General features: G+C 39.6%; 1 protein-coding gene across 1 annotated transcript in view; it reads right to left on the bottom strand.

The window, feature by feature from the left end:
* The window catches only part of LOC147015490 (insulin receptor-like), a 300,293-nt gene that overhangs the window by 63,235 nt on the left and 214,561 nt on the right, over nt 1–22,497 (bottom strand). Inside the window, exons 9-10 of the mRNA XM_085850275.1 lie at nt 16,920–17,087; nt 14,125–14,338 (exon numbers count right to left, since the gene is read on the bottom strand). Coding sequence (XP_085706401.1) covers nt 14,125–14,338; nt 16,920–17,087 — 382 coding nt within the window. The remainder of the gene's footprint in view (nt 1–14,124; nt 14,339–16,919; nt 17,088–22,497) is intronic.

Raw genomic sequence — 22,497 nt, 5'->3', positions numbered from 1 at the left:
ACATTTCAGGATGTTTTCACTTCACGGACGACTTCTCTCTGCTGAGCGAGATGACTCTTCTCCCCCCCCCCCCCCAAAAGATCTATTGGGTACCCTTGTCTGTGTTTAGTTGTAAGTAAGTCAACCCCCGATAAGCATCTGCTCTCTGTCTCTTTCCTGTCATTTTGATTGATTCTGCTGATTAATTATTCATTTCGATTGCTTTGGAATTTATTCATTTATTTACCTCAAGAAATAAAAAGTTCTTTTTAGTCATTTATTTTATTATTAATAAATTATTTGTTGACTTCCAACCTGTCCGTGTTTCTCCTTTCCTCCCATTGGTATAGCATTGTCCGAGCCTAGATAGACAGGGAGGTAATTACCACAGATTTCACCAAAAATAGTCGGCACGCACCAGCAGTTAAAACGCTCGTCCGCCCTAATTAAAATCTAATCAAGATAAGATTGGTGCTTTGCCAAGGGCGCGCTCCCCACTCAGGTAACCACGTGGCCTCCAGTTAAAGGGCATAATTAAACAGTGGACACTGAAACTCGTGGTTAACTGGGTGGCGTTCGTGGTTCTAAAACAACCACAACGTTAATTGTGAGCGGTGGCCCCAGGTCCGGCTCTACCGAGGACAACCGGGGATTAATCCCCCTAAGTGACAAGCTGGTGTGTCGTTGCCCATGGCCGTGTAGATATATATATATATATATATATATATATATATATATATATATATATATATATATATATATATATATATATATATATACATACATTAGTGCTGGGTGATTATAAAATTTGACGATAAGCAATCACGGATTAAAAAAAAAACATTTGGCCGATTATTCTACCGATTCAGATTATTGATTCAACATTATTATTTTTGGCATCCACTTATCATTGTGAGTTGTGACATGATTTTTTTCATGCTTCCAAATGGCTATGACTATCGTGTATCGCCACTGCTACCGAGGATGCAGATTCTAAAGTGGTAAATAATGACGTCATTGCGCACACATGAAGTGGATAACATGCCGGATCAGTGCCTGCCCCAGAGCCGGATTAAAGTTTACCAGCCCCTGGGACATTAGAGTAGTAGTGATAAGAGAAAAAAAAAAAAAAAAAAAAAGAGCTGAACTGGGTTATTGTGTATTGTATTGATCTATAAATATTTCACCACAACACTTTTTAAAACTGAAGATAAATTAAAAGTAAAAATATTTTAAATTATCAGTTTGAGCTTAATAAAGTGATATATTGAAATGGCAAAGTGATTTTGACAAAACGTTTACACAATTTTATCAATAACTGGATGGAGGAAGTCAAATTGCCTGCCTTACATAGCAGATGTGACCCTATATACCATTTACCTAGCTCTGCTACCTACGAGTCGACAAGGGAATATATACATACAGGAGACCCTCATATAACATGGGGCATGCGTTCCCGCGAAACGCCATGTTATCCGAAAACGTGTTTCGGGGAAATATTTAACATGTAAAAATCTGAGTTATGTTCCAAACAGGGAAGATTTGAAACTTTTAAAGTTGAAGACCAACATAAAAATCTCAAAAAAGCAGTAAACAATGCATAAATAAAATATAAAACAAATAAAAACATTAAAAATTAATTACTTTGTTCATAAGTGTCGTCATGATTGGGGTTGGATAAAGTACATATTGCTTGTGGCAGGCTTATTCAGGTGTGGCTGGCTGTCCAGTTGAGGTTGAAGGCTCAGAAGATGAAATGCTCAGAAGAGCAATAACAACTCACACAGGATGACAGAACACGAATGACTCGCTCAGGATGATGGAGCATGAATGACACGCACAGGTTGATGGAGTACAAACGACTCACACTGGATGATGGAGCAATAACGACTCGGACTCGCAAAGGATGATGGAGCACAACCAACTCACTCAGAATGACATAGCGTGGCAAAAGCATCCACTGTGAGTGAACGATTAGCTCAGAATGGCATAGCGCGGTGGTTGTTGTTGTTGAATTAAAGCCGCACTGTAGCGAAAATGTGTTATCAGAACACAGATTACATGAGCGTCACCTGTACTGGCTTTATAAATAAATAAATAAATAAACGTATCGTATGTTTTTCATGGGCCCCCCCCCCCCGAGTTTTGGCCCTGGACAAATGTCCCGTTGATCCTTCCATAAATCCAGCCCTGCCGTGCCCACAGTTGACAGACTGATGTTATTACGTGGCTGTGAATCAATACATTTTAAATCACTTCTCTAATCAATTGGTGTTGCAAATGGCACAGCACCCTGTCATTTTTAAACAAATGGTCAGCAACTGCATGCGGTAATCTTCATTCCTGATAAAGCAGCTATTACATGGAAGGAAGGAAAGAAGGAAGGAAGGAAGGAAGGAAAAGTGCTCATTCGATAAGTTATCGATGGATATAAAATTAAGCGTTTCATACTTGTCTGGTCGTGTGAAAAGCGAGTTTGATACAAAATACAGTCCAGGCTGGGAGTCCCTGGGTTACAAATGGATTTTGTTGAGAAAAGTCGTTCATATAGTAAGTAAATCAATCAGCCGTTGACAGTTGACTCAGTGTTATAAATGGTAGTACCAGGGCATGAGTGGGGGCTACTCACCCGGCACGGTTGCTCAAAGCATCGTTAAACCTATCATTAGCCTAACGATCGATTAAACCTATCGTTAAATTAACGATAGGTTTAATGCTGTTGCTCAAAGCTATCGTTAACTTTAACGATCGATTAAATCCCTCTTAACCTTTGAGCAACACTGTTAAATCCTGTCATTTGCTAATCTATCGTTAAGGAATTTAATGATTGATTAAGCCTAATCGATCATTAAATTTAACGATGCTTTCAGCAACCGGGCCCTGGTCATTTAACAAGCTCAGCAGGAGACCAACCATTACTTTGTTACCAATGCTGGCATAATTCAAAATAAGGGAAAATGTCATGTTTAGGAGTTTTAATATTTAAAGTCCACAAAGCTCAGATTTGTTTTGAAAAAGATGAGTTTCTCTGCCTTGTGAGATGAAAGACAGTTTATTTTGTTATAATATGCTGCACAAGCAGCACTGAACAATCCAGAATACTCAAGCATCCCAGAATAATCGGTCCGATTTTGAAATGTGAAAAAGTAAATTTAACTAACGCTTTGATACACTTGATGCACCTGGAATGTATGGTGTCAAGATGTACCGGTCAGGAAGAACGTACAGTAGGTTTTAACTTTTAACCTCAGTAGCATACGAGTGATTGCAGTTTTCCTGTGTAATCCCTTAATCCCTGCTATTCATCAATTCCATCCATCCATTCATCCTTCCCTTCATCCATCCTTTGATAAGGAACAGCAGGCTTGGCACAACCCAAGCAGAAGGAGCCTGAACTTTGCACGTCTTCGATGTATTTTTGATTGTGTTTAGCAGAGGGACAGTGCAGAGTTACAGTGCAGAGTGACATTGCAGAGTGACAGTGCAGAGTGACAGGACAGAGTGACAGTGCAGTGACATTGCAGTGACAGTGCAGGTACTTTTGCTGTGTATTGCCATGGCTTGCAAATGTACATCCAAGCAGCTTTTTGAGGTATCGCCAAGTGGCTTAAGCACTCAGGCAAGCACTCCAATGAAACGATTAATAAGGAACGGCATGCTTGGAAAGCGATTTGCGATCACCAATCTGTCATATTAAACACTGCCTGAAGAAGTCCGGAGTGTCAAACAATGTGTGAATTGGAAAAATGAACACTTTTTTTAGCAGTTGGAACTGCTGCTAAGGTCAACTCCACAGTTTAAATTTTGAAATTTGGCTCAGGTTAAGAGATTCTCGAGGTTATAACTTATGTGGAAATGAAATAAAGCTATGAACATTGGTGTCTCCGAGGGTTTATAAGCATTGTGATGTATCCAGCGATTCGTAGGTATGACTTCATGAGCGCTTTAACATTTAAAAAACCATTCCAAGTCAAGACATTGTTGAGCAAGCCAAAAAAAAGTGGCAAATGAAGACCCCAGCTATCTGACGGAGGGCTTACTCAGGTGCTGACCAAGGATGATGCCTTGATAAAGGATAACTAAATAAAGCCGTTAATTATCTTCAAAAGGGGTGTTTAAATTAACCCTAACACCAAATTTTCACTCATGCACTCCCTTGGAGTTCCCTTCGTATCCCTGCAAAGTTTCAGCCCACCATGTTTCATGGTTCAAATTTTCTCGACAAGAAAATAGCCTCGTACTAACAGTTGCCATAAGTGATAATGCATATTCAGTTATTTTTCCACATTGAGCTGTTAGTTAACTGACTCTTTGTAGTTAACAAAATACTGACTCTTGTGTTTTTATATGGTCATTCCTTTGCAAAGCAAAAGTGGCTGCATAAAACAGGTTCCATTGTATTAAAAGTTGGTTTCTGCATATCATTTGAGCTGTCTTAAATAAGGTGGAGTCTAACAAATTCAACTTTATAAATTTGTTGATGCTGGCTTGAGAAATTATGATGAATGAGCATATATTGAAAAGGATGGAGAGCTCAATCTTGGCATGAAGGAATCTTATGTCAGCCACAGAACTACTCTTTCAGCATTCTAACCTGAAAGGACAGAGAGACTTTGATGGCGAGATGTGAGCAATTCCACAGACCAGGAGGCCAGAATTTATCAAGGTACCAGCACACAATATTCAGAAACAGACTGAAATGCTTGAAGTACAGAGCCAATTCCTGAAACAATTTTCTTTGCTCTATTCTTTAACACATTAAATCACATAAAAGAAAGATTTTAAGACACATGAATGTATGGTAATGCTTTTCTAAACATTTCAAGACTTATTTTCTTCCTCATTCTGCCTACTCAATGAGAAATTAGAGTATTCTTTTTGCAATCTAGGGTAGGAATATCAACTCATGCAAGTGTATCAATAAAGTAAAGTAGTGAAAGAAAAACTTTTGATATAATTTGAGAATGCCAAAAAAAAAATTAAAGAACATATTGAATCCTTACATGTTTGTCCATATCAACTTGACAGGTCTGACGAGTCTTACTGTGGTACTTACTGTATATACACTCACTTTCTTCGATAAACACAAAAAAGCCTGTATTACATTTTCCTGCAACTTTGTTTTCACAAGTAATTCACTGGCATTGGTAAATATCAGGAAAAGTAATGAATATCCATCAAACATGAGATTAAGATTTTGAAAATGGCCTGCTTGGTGTTCCCATCTGAGTACTGAGCTGAGATCCCAGATTCAAATCCGCAAATACGTTGATTTTCCCATTGACTAATAATGTTCTCACTCCACATGTCAAGTCAGTAAAAGCTTATCCATAAGCCTCAGACATATTAAGTTGAATGATTATTGAAAATGACGATTCTGGAAAATCATAATGACTGCAATTGTGAATCGATATCAAACAAAATTGCAAGTTCAAAACACAAGTACATGTTGTTAAATGTATGGTTGCAGGCATGGAAACTCATTGCTTTTCATGAATGACGGTTATCATGCACAAATGAATTAAGGTAAAGAAATTGTATAAGAACAACAACTGTATCATGACAGATTTATAGCTCATTTCAGGGTTCTGGCACAACCTGTGACCGGGGTTGTGGATCTGCCATTTGGATAGGTTCTTGTTTGAAAGGATTGAAGCCTCAGTGAAAAACGGTGCTCAGCTGATGATCCGGGCAGTTGGGAATCCAGTCAATTGCTTATAAGTTAAGGTTATAACTTCAAATAAAATAACTTTTGTAAGTATTTACCAGTGCGTAATATATCTGTGTTTGTGTGTTTATATATTTGTGTTTGTATGTATATGTGTATGTATGGATGTGTGCGGATGTGTGGGATTGTGTGTGTGTGTGTGTGTGTGTGTGTGTGTGTGTGTGTGTGTGTGTGTGTGTGTGTGTGTGTGTGTGTGTGTGTGTGTGTGTGTGTGCGTGTGTGTTATGCCTGGCTTCCTTATTGGGACTACAGTGCAGTAATTGATCATTATTCTGATTATCCACTATAGTTTGTTTAAAATAACTTCTAGTTTTTTCAGGCATAAAGAAAAATAACATAAAAAGTAGGGACAAATAATATTAAGTATTAAGAGAGTAACTACATTTTGTGAGGCATCAAAAGTAACATTTTGCCAACAGCAATCAAATAATTAACCTCAGCACATACCTATCATAAGACTTGTCTTTGCTTGCCTTTTTCATCCACAGATTGCACATATCATGACCTTAACATAGCAGACTTCAACTGGAAACCTTGACACATTACACATCACTGCCAGTATCCACACTGCACATTACTGCCAGGATCCAGTATTCATTTGCCAAAACAGAATTTGAGATAGTCGGCAGGAACACGGAACAACCTGGCAGCAGTGATGCGAGAAAACCTTTGCTTAATACTCTCAATAATCACTGCTCCTTTTGAATAAGTTCCAAAAAACAAATGAAGGCCAAAATGTTCATGGGCCATTGAAAAGTCCACCATCACCCCCCCAAAAAAACACATTCTTCAACATCATTGTTCTGACTTTAAAATCTGTCCCATCCAATAACCTACCAACTGTCTTGTTTATACTCTTTTTTTTCTTTCTTTCTGTAACTCATTTAAATCTTCGCTAGAAATTATGCCTCAAGTTTTGTTATTACCCTGCACGCAAAGTGCAAAAGCGGGGTCGAGCAATTGGTTAAATATGTCTGTCTGTGTAAAGACAGACGTCAGTCTATGAGGGAGGAATTACTCTATTTCAATTTAATTTTATATTTGGAATAATGTAGAACACGAATCAGAAATGAATCTGAACACGAACCTGCAGTTTAGCAGAACTTTGTCTCTGAATGTGTACGAAATCTCATCCTGAGAGTGCACGTGTACAGAGGAGAAAGGTAATTGTTTTAGTCTGTCTTGTAATTAAACAAAATGAAAATCATTCCAAACAGGAAACCTACTGTTTTTAGGGATGTCATAAAGGACACGAAAAACAGGCATGAATAACTAATTTAAGGTGTTAAAGAAGGTGGTGTAAAAGATTCTGCCTCAACGGCATTAAACTTCCCCCCAAAAAATTGTACATCCTTTTTGACCCTTTTACTATTTGTTATATAATGCAGGATAGTTTAATGTACTGTACTAGTAGCAAATGCAGTATATATTATTCATGGAGTGGGGACTTTTATTATATTTAAACTCAATTATATACATAAACACTGCAGAACATAAATTGCCTTGTTCGTACTTCCAAAAAAACCCAGTTTAGCATTACTTGGACAAAATAATGTGCCATTTTACACCTCGAGGGCACACCTGGTGTACAGCCTCGCTAAACTCTTCCCTCCCATCAAAAGCAATTGTTTTTTCAAATGTAATGAGGTGTATATAACAGAAGATGCGGTCTTGGAATGTGGGAAAGGAAACCGTCTTGTGCAGTGAATTTTTCAAACAATTTCTCCGTACCACCTCCACCACTTTTCACCAATCTCACTTCCAACTGCAAGCCCATTGCTGTTAGAGCAAGAAAGCACAGTGCACCAGACAGCTGTTTCATTGAGTCAGAAACAAGAAGGTTGCTTGAAGAGGGCATCATTGAGCCCAGCATCTCACCCTAGCAAGCTCAAGTTGTAGTTACAATGAATGAGCGACACAAAAGGCGATTTGATGATTGATTATTCGCAGACAGTCAACTGTTTCATACAACTAGATGCCTATCCACAACTAAAGATAGACGATTTTGTCAACGAGGTAATGCAGTATCAACTATACAGCACCAGGTCCCTATCAGAGATGAAGACAAACCATACACTGTATTTGAGGCATGTGGGCAGCTGTATCAATATCGCAAAATTCCATTCGGGGTGATAAGTGGAGCCGCCTGTTTTCAACAGGTGACAGATCAGTTTATTGCTAATAACAGACCTTCTGATACCTTGGCTGACCTGGATAACATTACTGTCTGTGGCAAAAATAAGGAACAGCATGACACTAATCTTCACAAATTTCTCGAGGCCGCCAAGAAGTTAAACCTATCCTTAAACCCTGATAAATGCTCCTTCTATGAAGCCTCAGTTGGTCTCATGGGATAAACAATTTTGAATGGGTTAATTAGGCCTGACGACAGATTTCGACCGCTCCGTGACCTTCCCCTTTCAGTGAATAAGATGTCTCTGCATCGAGCACTTAGTACGTTTTCGTACTACTCTCAGTGGATTGTTATCTACTTGAAGAAGGTCGGCCCCCTTGTTCGGGTTGGTTCTTTTCCTATGTCTAATGCAGTCCAACAAGCGTTCAATGATCTAAAAGCAGAGGTGCAGAAATTGGTGGTTAAATTCTATTGATGAATCCGTTCCGTTTGTTGTTGAGACGGATGCTTCTGACATTGCGATAGCTGCCACTCTTAACCAAGTCGGGAGACCTGTAGCATTTTTCCCTGGGATACTGAATGTGAGTGAACACAAACATTCTTCAGTGGAGAAAGATGCATATACCATTGTATAATCATTGCGCAATTAGCGACACCATCTGACAGGGCGCTATTTCACCCTGATCACCGATCAGAAGTCCGTAGCCTTCATGTTCGACTCCAAGCAATTGGAAAGATCAAGAATGAAAAAATACAAAGATGGAGGATTGAACTTGCCTGCTACAACTTTGATATACAGTATCAGCGAGATATATAGTATTTGATATACAGCGAGAACATAGTGGCAGACACATTCTCCAGAGAATACTGCTGGGCAATCAGTACAGATACCAAATTGAACTGCTCAATTCTCTCAGCCACCTCGACATTACAAGAATGGTACATTTGGTAAGAACTCAGAATCTTCCCTTCTCTGTTGAGAATGTGAAGAAGGTAACGGCCTCCTGTCCAGTGTGTGCTGAGTACAAACCAAGATTCCATCAACTGCAACAGTCACAAGTCACATTTGATAAAAGCTACACAACCCTTTGAAAGACTCAGTATGGATTTCAAGGGGCCCTTGCCATCATCTACTGCTAACTGTTACTTGCTTACTGTGATGGATGAGTTTTCTCATTTCCCATTTGCTTTTCCTTGTCTTGACATGACAACTTGCATCGTCATTAGATGTGTTAGTCAACTCTTTGCTATGTTTGGTATGCCGGCTTACATACATTCTGTCAGGGCAAGTTCCTCTTTGTCATCAGAAATAAAGCACTTTCTACACTCTCATGGCGTCTCGACCAGTCACACTACCCCATATAATCCTGAAGGGAACTGCCAGTGTGAAATTTACAGCGGTGTGATTTGGAAGAATAATACTCTGGCTCACAAATCACGAGGCCTACCAACTCCTCAATGGGAGAACGTTCGTCCAGATGCCTTCGCTGATGCCAACAAATGATGAAACCAGTCAGGTGGCTGAAAGGGGGGGGGGGCATGTATTATTGGGATTCTCATGTATGTACTATTTGTGAATGTCTGCAGCTGTAGAGGAACTTGAGTAGAGTTTGAAACAACAAAGGGCTTACCTTGTGTGGCTTTTCTTGGTTGCTTTCTGCAGATTTCTTCAGTGAGAAGAGCATAGGAGGAGTAAATTGAGTTAATCATCCTAGCCATCTCAGATAATTAATTGATGAGGTGAGAGCTAATTGGTTATTCCATTCAATTATGGGTGAGAGACACGATTGGGTCTTATTATTGCCAATATACTGCGGAATTTCATTTAGATAAATAGCTTTTGAGACAAATTTTGAAAATGCCAAATTAATTTATTTAAAAATACTTAATCATTCCTTCATTTATTGCTGATTCTTAATTAAGATTTTGTTTCAAAGACATCTTTCCGCATCTTCAGAACCTACAGTATTTTGATTTTGCAGAGAGCACAGCAGAAGCATTCCTGATCGATCATTCAAGCCGATGTAAGATTATGTTGACATTATGCTTCAATATCAAGGAGTTAATTTATTGACAATTAATTTTTCATTCACTTGTGTAATTTTGTCCGTTTTCTTTCACTGAATATTTGAACATTTCTGATGGGGTAGTTCATGTGTTATAAAAGTATTTAAAATGAGGGATCTTTTCACAGCAGAAGCAAGGAAAAAGTCACAGGCATGACCTTTTTGCAACAGAAAAGGGTGTTCACACATACGGTATGCCAACCATTTTTTTTAATTCTTGAGACATGAAAGTTGAAGAAAGAAGCAAAGAATTTTAGCTGAGTATTTTCATGACCTATAACAACAAGAGTAACTATTGCAAGGGTGATTGAAAAACTATATTTATGTTGTATATTTATTGTGAAAACTGCTTAGGACAGTGGTTCCCATCCTTTTTCTGATCGAGTACCACTTGGAGGTCCCATACCGTCGCCGCGTAGCACCTGGTTCCAGAAAAACTCAATTCGATAAGATATCAATTTATTCACAAGTAGAACACACAAATGAACGAACTGTCAACAAAGAACAAAATTTAATGCGAGGGCTGCATCTGTTTCTTCTCCACCAGCTGGTCGATGCGGGGAATAACTTTGCTCACAGCACATCGGAAATCATGCCCGGGCGCAGCAAGACGGTTACGGCTCTTTGACTTGATGGTCATCATGGCTGAGAACCCCTGCTCGCACTCCCACGCAGAGGGGAAAATCAGTAGCTGGGGAACAGCGTGACGAGCTAGTGTCGGGTACGCGGAGGCCATGGTCACCCAGAGGTTTATAGGAGAGCATTCCTTGTGCTTCGTCTTTGCTGTCTCGTCAGCCTGGATATCTATGAGCTCTTCTCGTTCCCCGGTCCCGACAGGCAGATCGCCTGGTTCAACCGAAAACGGATTGGTGATGTAGGCACAACATGTAATGTCTGGGAAGTAATGCATCAACTCAGTCTTGAGCAGTGAGAGGTGACGGACAATTTCTTGGGAAAATTAATCATTGGGCTCGCTCTCAAGGGTAGTCAGGAGTTCGAACATTCCGTAGCGTTTGCTCTCCACGTTCTTGATCCAGAGGTCCAACTTCCGGACAAATGCTGCCAGCTTCGAGATGAAGTCTGAGACAGTGCAGTTGGGCCCTTGGAACGACAGGTTTAAGTGGTTGAAGACCCCAAAAATGTCCGACAGGTAGGCCAAAATTGAGATAAACTCCTCGTCCTCCAGATCTTTTTGAAAATCGTGTTCTTTCTGCGTGAAGAATACGAGGAGTTCATCCCTCAGTTCAAAGAGACACCTGGTCGTATTCCGCCGGGAGAGCCGGCGAACCTCTGTGTGGTAGAGGAGACAGGTGTGGTCGGAGCCGAGATCTTCACAGAGCAGTTTGAACAGCCGAGTATTCAGGGCGGATGTTTTGACGAAATTAACTATTTTGATTAATCGGTTCAAGCATGATAACAAATTCGGAGGGAGTACCTTAGTGCTTAGTGCTAAGGGCAAATCTGTGTATGAAACAATGGACACCAGTGGCATTTGGTGACACAGCTTTCACATGGGCTTGAAACCCTGACTTTCGACCGAGCATAGATGGAGCCCCACCTGTCTTTTTTTTTTTCATTTTTTTTAAAGGTTGAGCCCGAAAGTGCTCGCGAACCACCTGGAAGGCCCTCGCGTACCACAGGTTGGGAACCACTGGCTTAGGAGGACCATTTATTCCACCCTGGGAAGCAAAAACATGAACATCCCTTGCCTATTACCTCCATCACCGAAGGTGAAGGAGGTTATGTGTTCACCCTTCTCTGTCCATCTCTCTGTGTATGTGCAGGATATCTCAAAAAGTAGTGGATGGATCTGGATGAAATTTGGTGGGCAGGTTGGGTGTGTGACAAGGACAAACTGATTAGATTTTGGTGAAGATCCGGATTTGGATCCGACTACTGGAATTATAAAAAGTGATTCTTCATTGAGAGATAGATGTCTGGTGTTAGTGTAACGGTTAGGGTGGCAGGCTTGGGATCCGAGAGTCTTGAGTTCAAATCCTGTCCCATTGAATTAATAACAGGTGGGGTTGATTCAGCCTGTCATCTTTCTGAGGTTGGCAAAATGATTACCAGCTTCCTGGGATGATTGAGCCATTCAAGTATCCTGTGTCGGAGTGACACCTGTCCAGGATTGTGCGCAATAGCCTAGGAGACTGCTTCAGCAGCACCAATGCTCTGTACAGAGTATGGTCCCAATGGATGGATGGATGAAGAGATAGGGCCCAAAATAATAGATAACATGATATCTCAAAAAGGTGCGGACAGATTCGGACAGATTCGGTGGACGTGTTGTGAGTGTGACAAGGAAAAAGGGAATCAATTTGATAATTTTTTTCAGTGATTCTTCACCATTGAGAGACACGGCTAAACTAATGTACGGTAGAGCACGATATCTCAGAAAATTGTGGACGGATTCGGATGAAACTTGGTGAACAGGTTGAGTTTATGACCCTGACGAATTGATTCAATTTTCGTGAAGATCCAAATCCGGATCTGGATACGAGAATTATTTAATTTCTAAAGTGATTCTTCACCATTGATCGGGCCAAAAACGATATGCAGCATATTTCAAAAATGTATTGGGCCTGATATGTTCTTGTGGATCAGGCATTACATGGAAGAGGTAAGCGCTCTACCCAGTGCCCTTATATTTTTGAATCTGGCGATGCCCTTTCATTTGTTATTATTTTTGAGAGATCACATCATATCATGTAAAAACTAGAAGGGCACTCTTCGACATCGCGACGTCACAAGATGTGCCTCTGCCCACATTATTACATGATAATACTTGTTCCAAGTTTGATTTAAATCCCTGAACCCAGATTCAATATATTAAATATTTCTGGCTGCCAGACCATGTGTCTGATCAGGTTGAAATTTAAAAGACATATTCATCATGACTACTAGACCCTAACTGTGAAGTTTCATGTCAATTGATGAAGCAGTTCAAGAGGAAAAATTTTTTGAATGATTTTCATTCAATCCAATATGGCTGCCAGACCATGTAACCTATTAATTAGTCATGAACAAACTGGTATCCCCAAGGCTTGGGGAACATATGGGTGAAGTTTCCCCTCCATCTGTCAAGCTGTTTTGGAGAAGGAGATTTTAAAAGGTTTATTCTTCAAAACATTATAGCTGCCAAATAATGTGACCTATGATGTAATAGGTGGAGAACTATTTGTTCCTCATGAATAGGTGATCATAACTGTAAAGCTTCGTCTCTATCTGTTCAACCATTTCAGAGAAGATTTTTGAAGGTATTTATGTAAAAAAAAAATGTCATCAACATTTCTCCCCCATAAAATTTAGCCCAAGTTGACCATCAAAATTTTTCATACTGATCGGACAAAGCGTACGACATATGCAATGATGACATCAGAATGAAGCCACCTATGACATCATCAAAAAAATTACCCTTGTTTCCTTCCCATGGGGAGTACTTGACAAGTGCCAAGTTTCAATTTTTTCTACGGAGCGGTTTCGGAGACTATGGATGCAGAGGTCCAAAGTTTTTCCTTTTTTTCAATTTGACTGCCCCAACACATAAGCTATGACATCATAATTATCATTAGAACATTCTGCATGAGTAGTCACATCTATGGATAAAATTCTGTGTCGATCACATAAGCGGTTGCCGAGAAAACATAAAAAATTAGCATGGACATACATACGGACAACTCAAAAACATAATGCCTCTGGTGACTTCATCAGTGTAAGTTTTAAACTCTTTTGCAGGATAATTTTCATTTTTTGGAGGTTATACATATCTTGGACACACAAATTTATTTTGGTGCAGACAAAAGCATATAATTAAAAAATAGGACTACTGGACCTGCCGCTTATCTGGGCCCTGGCCTCATGTTGTAACTCAAATTTGGTAGCATTCTTACTGCTGGGTCTGGAGAAGAAGATTTTTGAAGAAATGTACTGTCAGCCATTTTGACCTACTTAAAGTCACGTGACCTGAACAAGCTTTGCAATCCCTGTTACCAGTCAGGAGTGGAACGTTGCTGCCAAATTTCAGCCGAATCGGCCCAGCGGTTTTGACAGGAGAAATGGAAATAGGAGACGGATGGACGGTTTGCGATGATGATATCTTGTCTGGAATTTAAATTCCAGATAAGCTCAAAAAGTTAACTCATAATGCCCCTTAAAAGAAAGGACTGCAAAATAATATTTATACAAAATATTAAGGAAATTAAGTTGTCACTGACCTGATGGTAAACATTTGGTTTTGCAAGAAGTTCTCAAACGTCTGTTGAAAGTGTACTTCATCAGCCTCCTGACGAAGCTGTGCTGCTGTTTTAGGACAGGTACAGCATTTTGCAGACCGACCATCTTTTGCACCAGCTGCACGCCCAATTCCCATGGTGTTTTCCTTATGACCTGGATCCTCCAAGGAAGGCTCACGATGGGGAGGCTTCAAAGCTGGACATGTAAATTGCAATTAAAACAATAAGGATGACGAATATGACTGAACAAATGAGTTCAATCAAACTGAGGATATAAGGTTTAATCTTAAGATGATAATGTCTTTATTTAATCCTTTTGTGATTGGGGATCCCCATGCTTCCATACCGAACATTGATAGATTGATGCGGGATCAAAATTGTGTATCCAAAGACATTCCCATCACTCTCCTAAACAAGTTTCCAGGATGTGGCTCCTCACACAGCACCGAGAGGTAATGCATTTTATTTACGTGGGATATGGGAAATAAATCGTCCAAGATGTTTGGGAAAAAAAACTTTCAAGCATTTTAGAATTATAACTTCTTACAACTTCAAGGTAAAAATAAAGCAAGATGGGAAAGGTTTAGTTTTTATGGAAAAGCTACTGATCTGGCCTTCATGAGATATTGACAGTCAATACAATGACACATCACACAAACAGCATTTAAGCATGAAGTTGTTTTATCCAATGCAGCATCCCCTCTTTCCAAGCACCAATCACAATTCAACAGCCTCTTCCCTTTTCCCCATGAGTTTGGCTTCTTTTCAAATCTAATAACTTATTATTGCTTCTACAACTAATAAATGTAAAGATTGAAATTTTAAATGTGGTATGCACAGGTGAGAGAAAAAAAAAGATTGTTTTTATGATTGCATTTATGGAGCTCACCCTTCAAAATTAAGCCAAAGGCCACTCCAGATGGGGCTACAAAAAAACAAATTGGGCATTCGATTCCAGTTCTTGCATTCTTATCCATCAACATCACATCTTGTGTCCCTCTTTCCCTCATTCACCACTTGGGCTTTCACCTGTATCTGCCATATGCAGTGAATGCTAAGTGTAAATGCATGCAATAAGCAAGTCCTCTGCCAAGCACAAAGACCACCTTCTACCATAGCTGGCCAGACTAATGGTCATGTATACCTTAGATTGAGATGCACCTCACAGAGACATCAGCTTGTTTGGAATCACAACAGCTGATCTGCACTTAAAGGGTGAGTGAGTTTGCAATGAATCCCCAAAGACGGAATTACTCTCGTTTCCAGTGGAAACACGAGACATATGTAACCCCGATTCATATTTTAGGGGACAAATCAGCCCAGTTTCTATCCCCCCAATGCACAGACATAAAGTCCGATATCAACGATTAATTTATTGACCGAGACAATAGACAACATCTTATGGGTTGTGCCAAGCCATACAATGTCTGCTCACATTTTTGCTTGCTCCATTTTTCCCTCAGTCTATTGTTGCATGTTCCAGACTCTTCTGGTTCACTGCAACTTGATCCATTTGAAGGATACCTTCCCCTACGGATACTTCATCGCGACTTTTACCTCCTTCAATTGCACCAATTTGCACACTTTCCTCACATGTCAAGAACTTTATAATCTTTGACACACCAGTCCGGTGCACTCATCGACCCAATCATCGTTGATAGTGTCAAGTGGTGTGTACAAAAAAAAAAATCAATCAAATTCCTATGAAGTGCTTTTTATTTCAGAGTAAAATCTCAAAGCAATCTACAAAAGAAAAAAAGAGGTAAGAATAGTAAAAATTAAGGAGCAAGTGTGAAAAGACTGGATTTTAATAAAGATTTTAGCACTGCAATTGAAGCGCCATTACAAATATAAAAAGGCAGCAAATTCCAATGTTACGGAGAATATTTGAAGAAATCTGCAAGTACTCATCGTAGCGGGATGAACGACTGGGAGTTTCTAGTTGTTAAACCATAATGTTCTTTTCGGGCGGTAAAGTTTGTTCCAAATGTTGGCAGGAACAAATCTGTTCTTAGCTTTATGAGTCATTGGTGATATTATAAATTTGATACATTGGCATACTTGGAGCCAGTGGAGTGTATTAAGGATTGGAGTGCCATGATAAAACTTACAAGTGCGAACTTTGAGTTTGGATGGCATATTATAATATGCCATCCAAACTCAAAGTTCACACTTGTAAGTTTAATAATTTAATGGCAACCACTTTAGATGACAAACGTATGCCGCGACACACTTAATCATAATTATGATTAAGTTGTAAGGGCTTCACAGAAGAACCAATAATAGGCCTAACAGTGAGTTGCTGTAAAAAAAGAGAAAAATGTTTTCTGCATAACCACTTAATAAATTCTGCATAACTCCTTCTATGATTTTCACATGTGCACACCATACATATAATGTTTTTTTTGGGGGGGGATGGGTGAGCAGGTGGTTTGTACCCATGACCTAAACCTGGATACCCCCAGCACATTTGCAAAATCTGGTGGAGATTGGCCCAGCCGTGTTTTTTCCTATGATTTTCAGACATCCACAAACATACATACAGATTGTGTGTGTGTGTGTGTGTGTGTGTTTGTGTGTGTGTGTGTGTGGGGGGGGGAGGGGCGGTGGTAGTTTTGAACCTTGCCCAGATTCTGAAGTACAGTACCTAAACACAAAATTTGGTGCCCCGAGGTGCTACGGTTCGGCCATAAAATAACAACATACAAATGCACAAACACACAAACACTTGAAAATATTTATGAATATGTGGTGTATGTGTAAGACAATGCTTGCACCTTTGTTGCAGTAATCGAGCTTCTCTAGTTCAGAGTCCTCAAGCAGCTGTTGCCAGCGTACAATGTAATGGATACCGTCACCATTAGGATATGCAGGAGACCGCCACTTCACTAATAAAACTGAAGATGAGTTGGAGGTTGAAACTAAGTCCAGAGGCATTGAAGGAACTGCAGAGGTTTAATATGAAGACAGTATAAGGATGTGGAACACAAGAAGACATCAATATGCTATGCATTGGTTCCAACCATTCAGAATACACAAGTTAGTTAAACAGCAGGTGCCAATTGGAACATGTGAAAATACCCATCAAGTACACCACTTCCATATTTCTGAATACATTCACTAGAAAAGTACCACAACATTTCTTTCAAGAATCTATCTCCAGAATAAATGTGGAAAAAGAAAACAAGAGGGGAAACAATTTCATCTGATTTCAATGAAAAGGTTTACAATGATTTACCGTGGAGTAAAGAGGAATAAAAAAAATACAACCATAGAGTTGCCGACTGAACGAAATGGTATGTGTTCTTCAGGGTGCACCTAACTACATGAACAAGTTCCCTGACACCGACGTGTGGCGATGTTTTGCCCTTTTCCGAAAGAAGTTTGACATACAGTATGTCATGCAAGTCAATGGCAATGATAGTTGTTCCATTTCTTTCCTGGCAGCAGCATCATGTTTAGCTCTGTCCATCTCTCCACTCTGTCAATCTTTGTGGTACACGTGTCACTCCTCTCTGCATTTTTACATGCAGAGACTTTTTTTTCCTGAGCATCACTAAACCAGTAACCTTCATCAATGTTGAATCTTTTGTCACTCTTTGTCTGGACATCCGAACAAGAGCTTCTTGGGGTTGTGAACTTCTTCCGTCCATGCAAGGTGACTTCTCCAGTAGTCTCCTGGCTGCAATAGGACCTCTTCCATCCCAAATAACCTCCCCAACTGTACACAGTTGATATCTACGATCTACTCTGAGCCTTGGCATTGTCTGAGATGCTTCAGAGGCACCTGTTGTGAAACGGCTAAATCTTACTGGAGGTGCCTCTTTTATTGGCCCATGTTTCACCTTCTCACCAAGTATGATGGCACAGTAAAGCACTTTCTCACATATATATATATATATATATATATATATATATATATATATATATATATATATGTATATATTATACACAAACACAAACACAAACATACAGTTGGAGTTCCAACACAATAAAAAGCTACAATAATATCGTGAGTAATGTCATAATGACCAATTAGCACTTAGCGACAATAACCAACAAAATAGCAGAAAAAAAGATTGGTCTGACCATAAAGAAAACAAAAACACTTCCTACAAGGATAAGTCAGTGAATATATAATTAAATAACCCTCCTTTGTCAAAGATGCAAGGACAACTTCAACATTGCTATTATTTACAGGTCCATAATCCTTAAAACTAGGTTCCCACTGTCGTGTGATCCGTTAAGAATGCCACAATTGGCCACTCGTAGCTGATCATGGAATTTCTCTGAAATTTCAGGTTTGGATACGAGGTGAAGTGAGTCGATACGTTCTGATACGATTTGTTGCGCTCGGATGCGATCTGTTCACGATTTGTCAATTTAAGGTGTCACGATCTGTTCCGGTCTGATCTTCAGATACAATCACATACGTTCCGATAGGATTGTTTCGATTGAGTCCACGATTGGGTCTCGATCTGACAAGATCATCACGATTGGGTTCTCCAAATTGGGACGATCTGGTACGTGCAGATACGTTCCGATACGTTCATCAAGAACCGATGCGCTCCGTTACGATAGGATACAATTGTGGTCGCGATGCCTTTCACGATCATGATCGAGGGTGATCACGATTTGAGCTACGACTGGACCCCGACGGGTGTATATATACAGCCCGACTGACCATGGACTTCATTGTTTCTTGAACTTTTACAGAGTTGAGACCACATCTCAACAGAGCATGGTGTTTGTCTTGTCTAAGATTGATCCCGATCACCATGATTTGGAAGCACGATTGGATGTGATCTGTCGCGCTTTGTTACGATGCAATACGATCTGATACGATGATCCCGATTGACAATTGATCGTAGAAAAATTTTGAACCGTTCAAAATTTTTCTACGATTAACACGATTGCCACGACTGACCTCAAGATCTGATAAGATCTGATAGGATCACCACGATTAGTCCATGATTAAGACCACAATTTCAATTGTGCCGCGCATCGTGATAGTGGGAACAATGCATAAGGGTGTTAGAGGACCTAAAAGCTTCCATGCTCCTGAAGGAATCTTCTTCATCCAAAGAGATAGGCAAAGTGCCCTGATGAATCTGCTTCATGAGAACAGGTGGCTGAAGCCAAATTGAACAATATGAATATTCGGTGAACAACCAGCCAAAACTGATAAGTGACATCGGAGAAGGTGCTTAATAATACACATGTGGTAAAGAAGGTACAGCATTTCCTCATGGAAGCCCATTGGCAGCATACAACAAATTAGGTACAACAGACAGTGATTTTCATCGAGGGTAGAAAACTATTTAATCAATGAGCTTTTAAAATGGAGTATGTAGAAAGACTACAAATGTTGGAAAATATGCTGTCCCATGTGTTTATCTCATGCCATGTAATGACTGGTTTCTAACACTACTGGTTAAAGATCATACCAATATCATGCCATGTGTATCACAGTACTCATTATCTGGTGCCACATTAATTTTCATACATGGTGTGATTTATGTAAGTGTGTGGTATGCAACGACATGTGATGCGCTGGCAGGATAATCTTAGGTATGCGCACTCACCTCTAAGCTGTCTCACCTGGGTTGAAATCTCATCCAGGCTATAAAATGTCATCCTGATATTCCACATGCAGTGCGAGGCATCAAGCATGACGTCCATCGGATGGATGTTAAACTGGGGGTCCTGTATGCTAGAATTAGTTGATGTATGGTAAGAGATCCCACGGTGTCTTTTACGAAGAGGAGGTGAGTTATCGAGGACCACCTGACCAAATTCTAAATTCCTGCTCAAACAAAAAGGGGGCATTGCATCACCGGCACAGCCGTGCTCCCTGCAATGATCCTAACTAGCAGCCAAGTGTTCCACACAAAATAATAATAATAATAATAATAATAATAGTAATAAATTACATATGATAATGTTGCATGCTGCAAATAATGATACCAGAAGATATTTTCACTGCATGTGTGAGGCACCCTAAAAGGTATATCAATCCACTTGCAAAAATCAAATAAAATGTGTAAGCGATCGCAAAATTACATACAGTATATGCTTTCTCATTACTTACTGATATGTCTGGTAAATACCACGTTTCTTACACTGCTTGTTTCATTGCAGGCAATGAAATAACATGGAGTAACGAGGTCATTTACATAGCAGAAAGCTCCACTTAGGAAGACATCCAAACTCTTGTGAAAACAAAAATTCACAGGAAGTCCACCAATAAATATCTGCAGTTCTTCTTCATAATTTTGCTCAATTTCAACATCATCATCTGCGTTTTTGTCAGAAAGGCAACTATGGTATTGTGATACTTCAATCATTTGGAATAATGCTGGAGATGAAAACTGGTGCCACAACTCTCAGCCAGATCTGAAGTGTCATTCTGCCAAATGACAATATGGGTGCATCATGGTGCTTCACAAAATGATTTTTTTTTACAACCAGATTGGAATTTTATTGAACTGAGCACTTCCACAGAGTGTAACCACGAATAGAGACTTCAATATTTCCTTGCGTGATCATCTGAGACTGAGAGTGAACAAAAAGCATTCAGATCTTTTGAACGACAGATGCCATGACAATGCTGCGACACATGCGGAATGCAATATCTGTCTGACCTGTTGGAGTCCTGAGAGTGTAAAGTTTTGCTTCACCAACCATATTCACAAATTTAAGTCCATACGACCTCCATTTTAGAATTTCCTTCCAAAAAAAAAAAACATGTTTTGGGAAGAGGTTTAGTATTTCCTGAAAAAGGTAAACACAGCCATGATCACTAAGTTAAGGTATTTTATTTCGAAGGCTTCTCCAGTGGGATCGAAAAGTTGGTCAAATACCAGACGAAATGCATTAAACACTGCACTAGAGCGAAGCAATGGTGTGCCATCGCAAATCCCCACACTTCCCACCTAAAGCAATGTTGAAAGTTTTGACTCCTGTGACCCTAAGTCCCCACTCCATGGGGCATTTACTGGGGGTCAAATCCAATAAATAGTTCCATATTTCACAAGTCCCCCAAATGTTGATTGCATATACAAAGTTTCATTATTATTATTATTATTATTATTATTATTATTATTTTTTAATGTGCCTGAAATCGCATTTTTTGCTATTTGACCTTTTGAGCCCACCTAAGGGGGTGGAGTCGCAAATGATACTGCTCTTTCTCCTTCTTGCCATGTGATGATCATAACCAACAAGTTTGGGGAATTTCCGCACAACCATTTAGGAGGAGATAGTGATGCGATGGACGGACAGATAGAGACAGGCAGAATCGGAGATAGAGGCCGAGACAGAGACAGACAGACGGAGCTGATTACAATATCCCCACATTTTTTGTTTTTAAAGTATGGGGATAAATATCTCTGAAGTGTACACGAGATGCAGGAGTCGAGCTCTTCTGAGGAATGCGTAACACTAAACCGAAGGTCTGCTTTAATCTCTTGAAGTGACAATATAAACCACAGGATTCAGCACCTATGATGCTCTCTCTCTCCTCAATGTTGGCAGAATGTTCTGTGTTGATGTGTGTCCATTATTTCAATGATTAACGTTCAATGACCTGTTCTGAACATTTGATGTAATGTCTCAATGTAAACTGGTGGCATTCTCATTTGGGTGGTATCTGAAATAATAATGGATCACACACTTATTACATTACTTACTTTAAAAAGAACATTATGGTGGCAAAACCAGTATAACAAATTTTCAATACAACAACTAATCCACAGGACGTCGTGCATCTGATTTGTTGTAATTATACTCCACTTGATAAGTTTTATTGTATATCTAAACTTTTATACACTGCAGAGTATAATTGGGGAAGTGATCAGTGAGGACATTTCCTCTGGATAGACACTCTACCTGGGCATGATCTCACAACAGCACAGACCTAATGGAAAGGCCAGATTGGCACTCTAAGTTTGAGGTACTCTCTATGCAAGTTAGTAATCCTCTTGATAGTCAACTTCATGCTACCTATTCAACAAAAGTCAAGTATATATTTTTAAGGGGAACCCAAGCGCAAATGTTTTTTTTTCTTTCTGAAAACAATTTAAAATAATTAATCATGGTCTAATTTGATGGGGAAAAAAATCTTTGAATTTTTTTTTGCCAATCACAAATTGCTGGAAAAAGTCCAAAAGTGTCGATTTTCGATTTTTGCCAGTGACGTCATGCTCAAAACCCACCTTGATCCAAATGGTGGCTTACATAGAGGAACAGTGTATTTATAGCTCAGATGGCGATACTGATTCCACCGTCATTAGTAACTCTGAAGGTTCTCAGTATGTTGAAACTTATCAGTGGGATTTTGAAGAAACTATTAGG

Source organism: Eptatretus burgeri, chromosome 12, assembly GCF_056783735.1.
Source record: "Eptatretus burgeri isolate ZD-2024b chromosome 12, Ebu_testis_v1, whole genome shotgun sequence".
Classification (NCBI taxonomy): Eukaryota; Metazoa; Chordata; class Myxini; order Myxiniformes; family Myxinidae; genus Eptatretus; species Eptatretus burgeri.
This window is presented reverse-complemented; position numbering and strand designations above follow the sequence as displayed.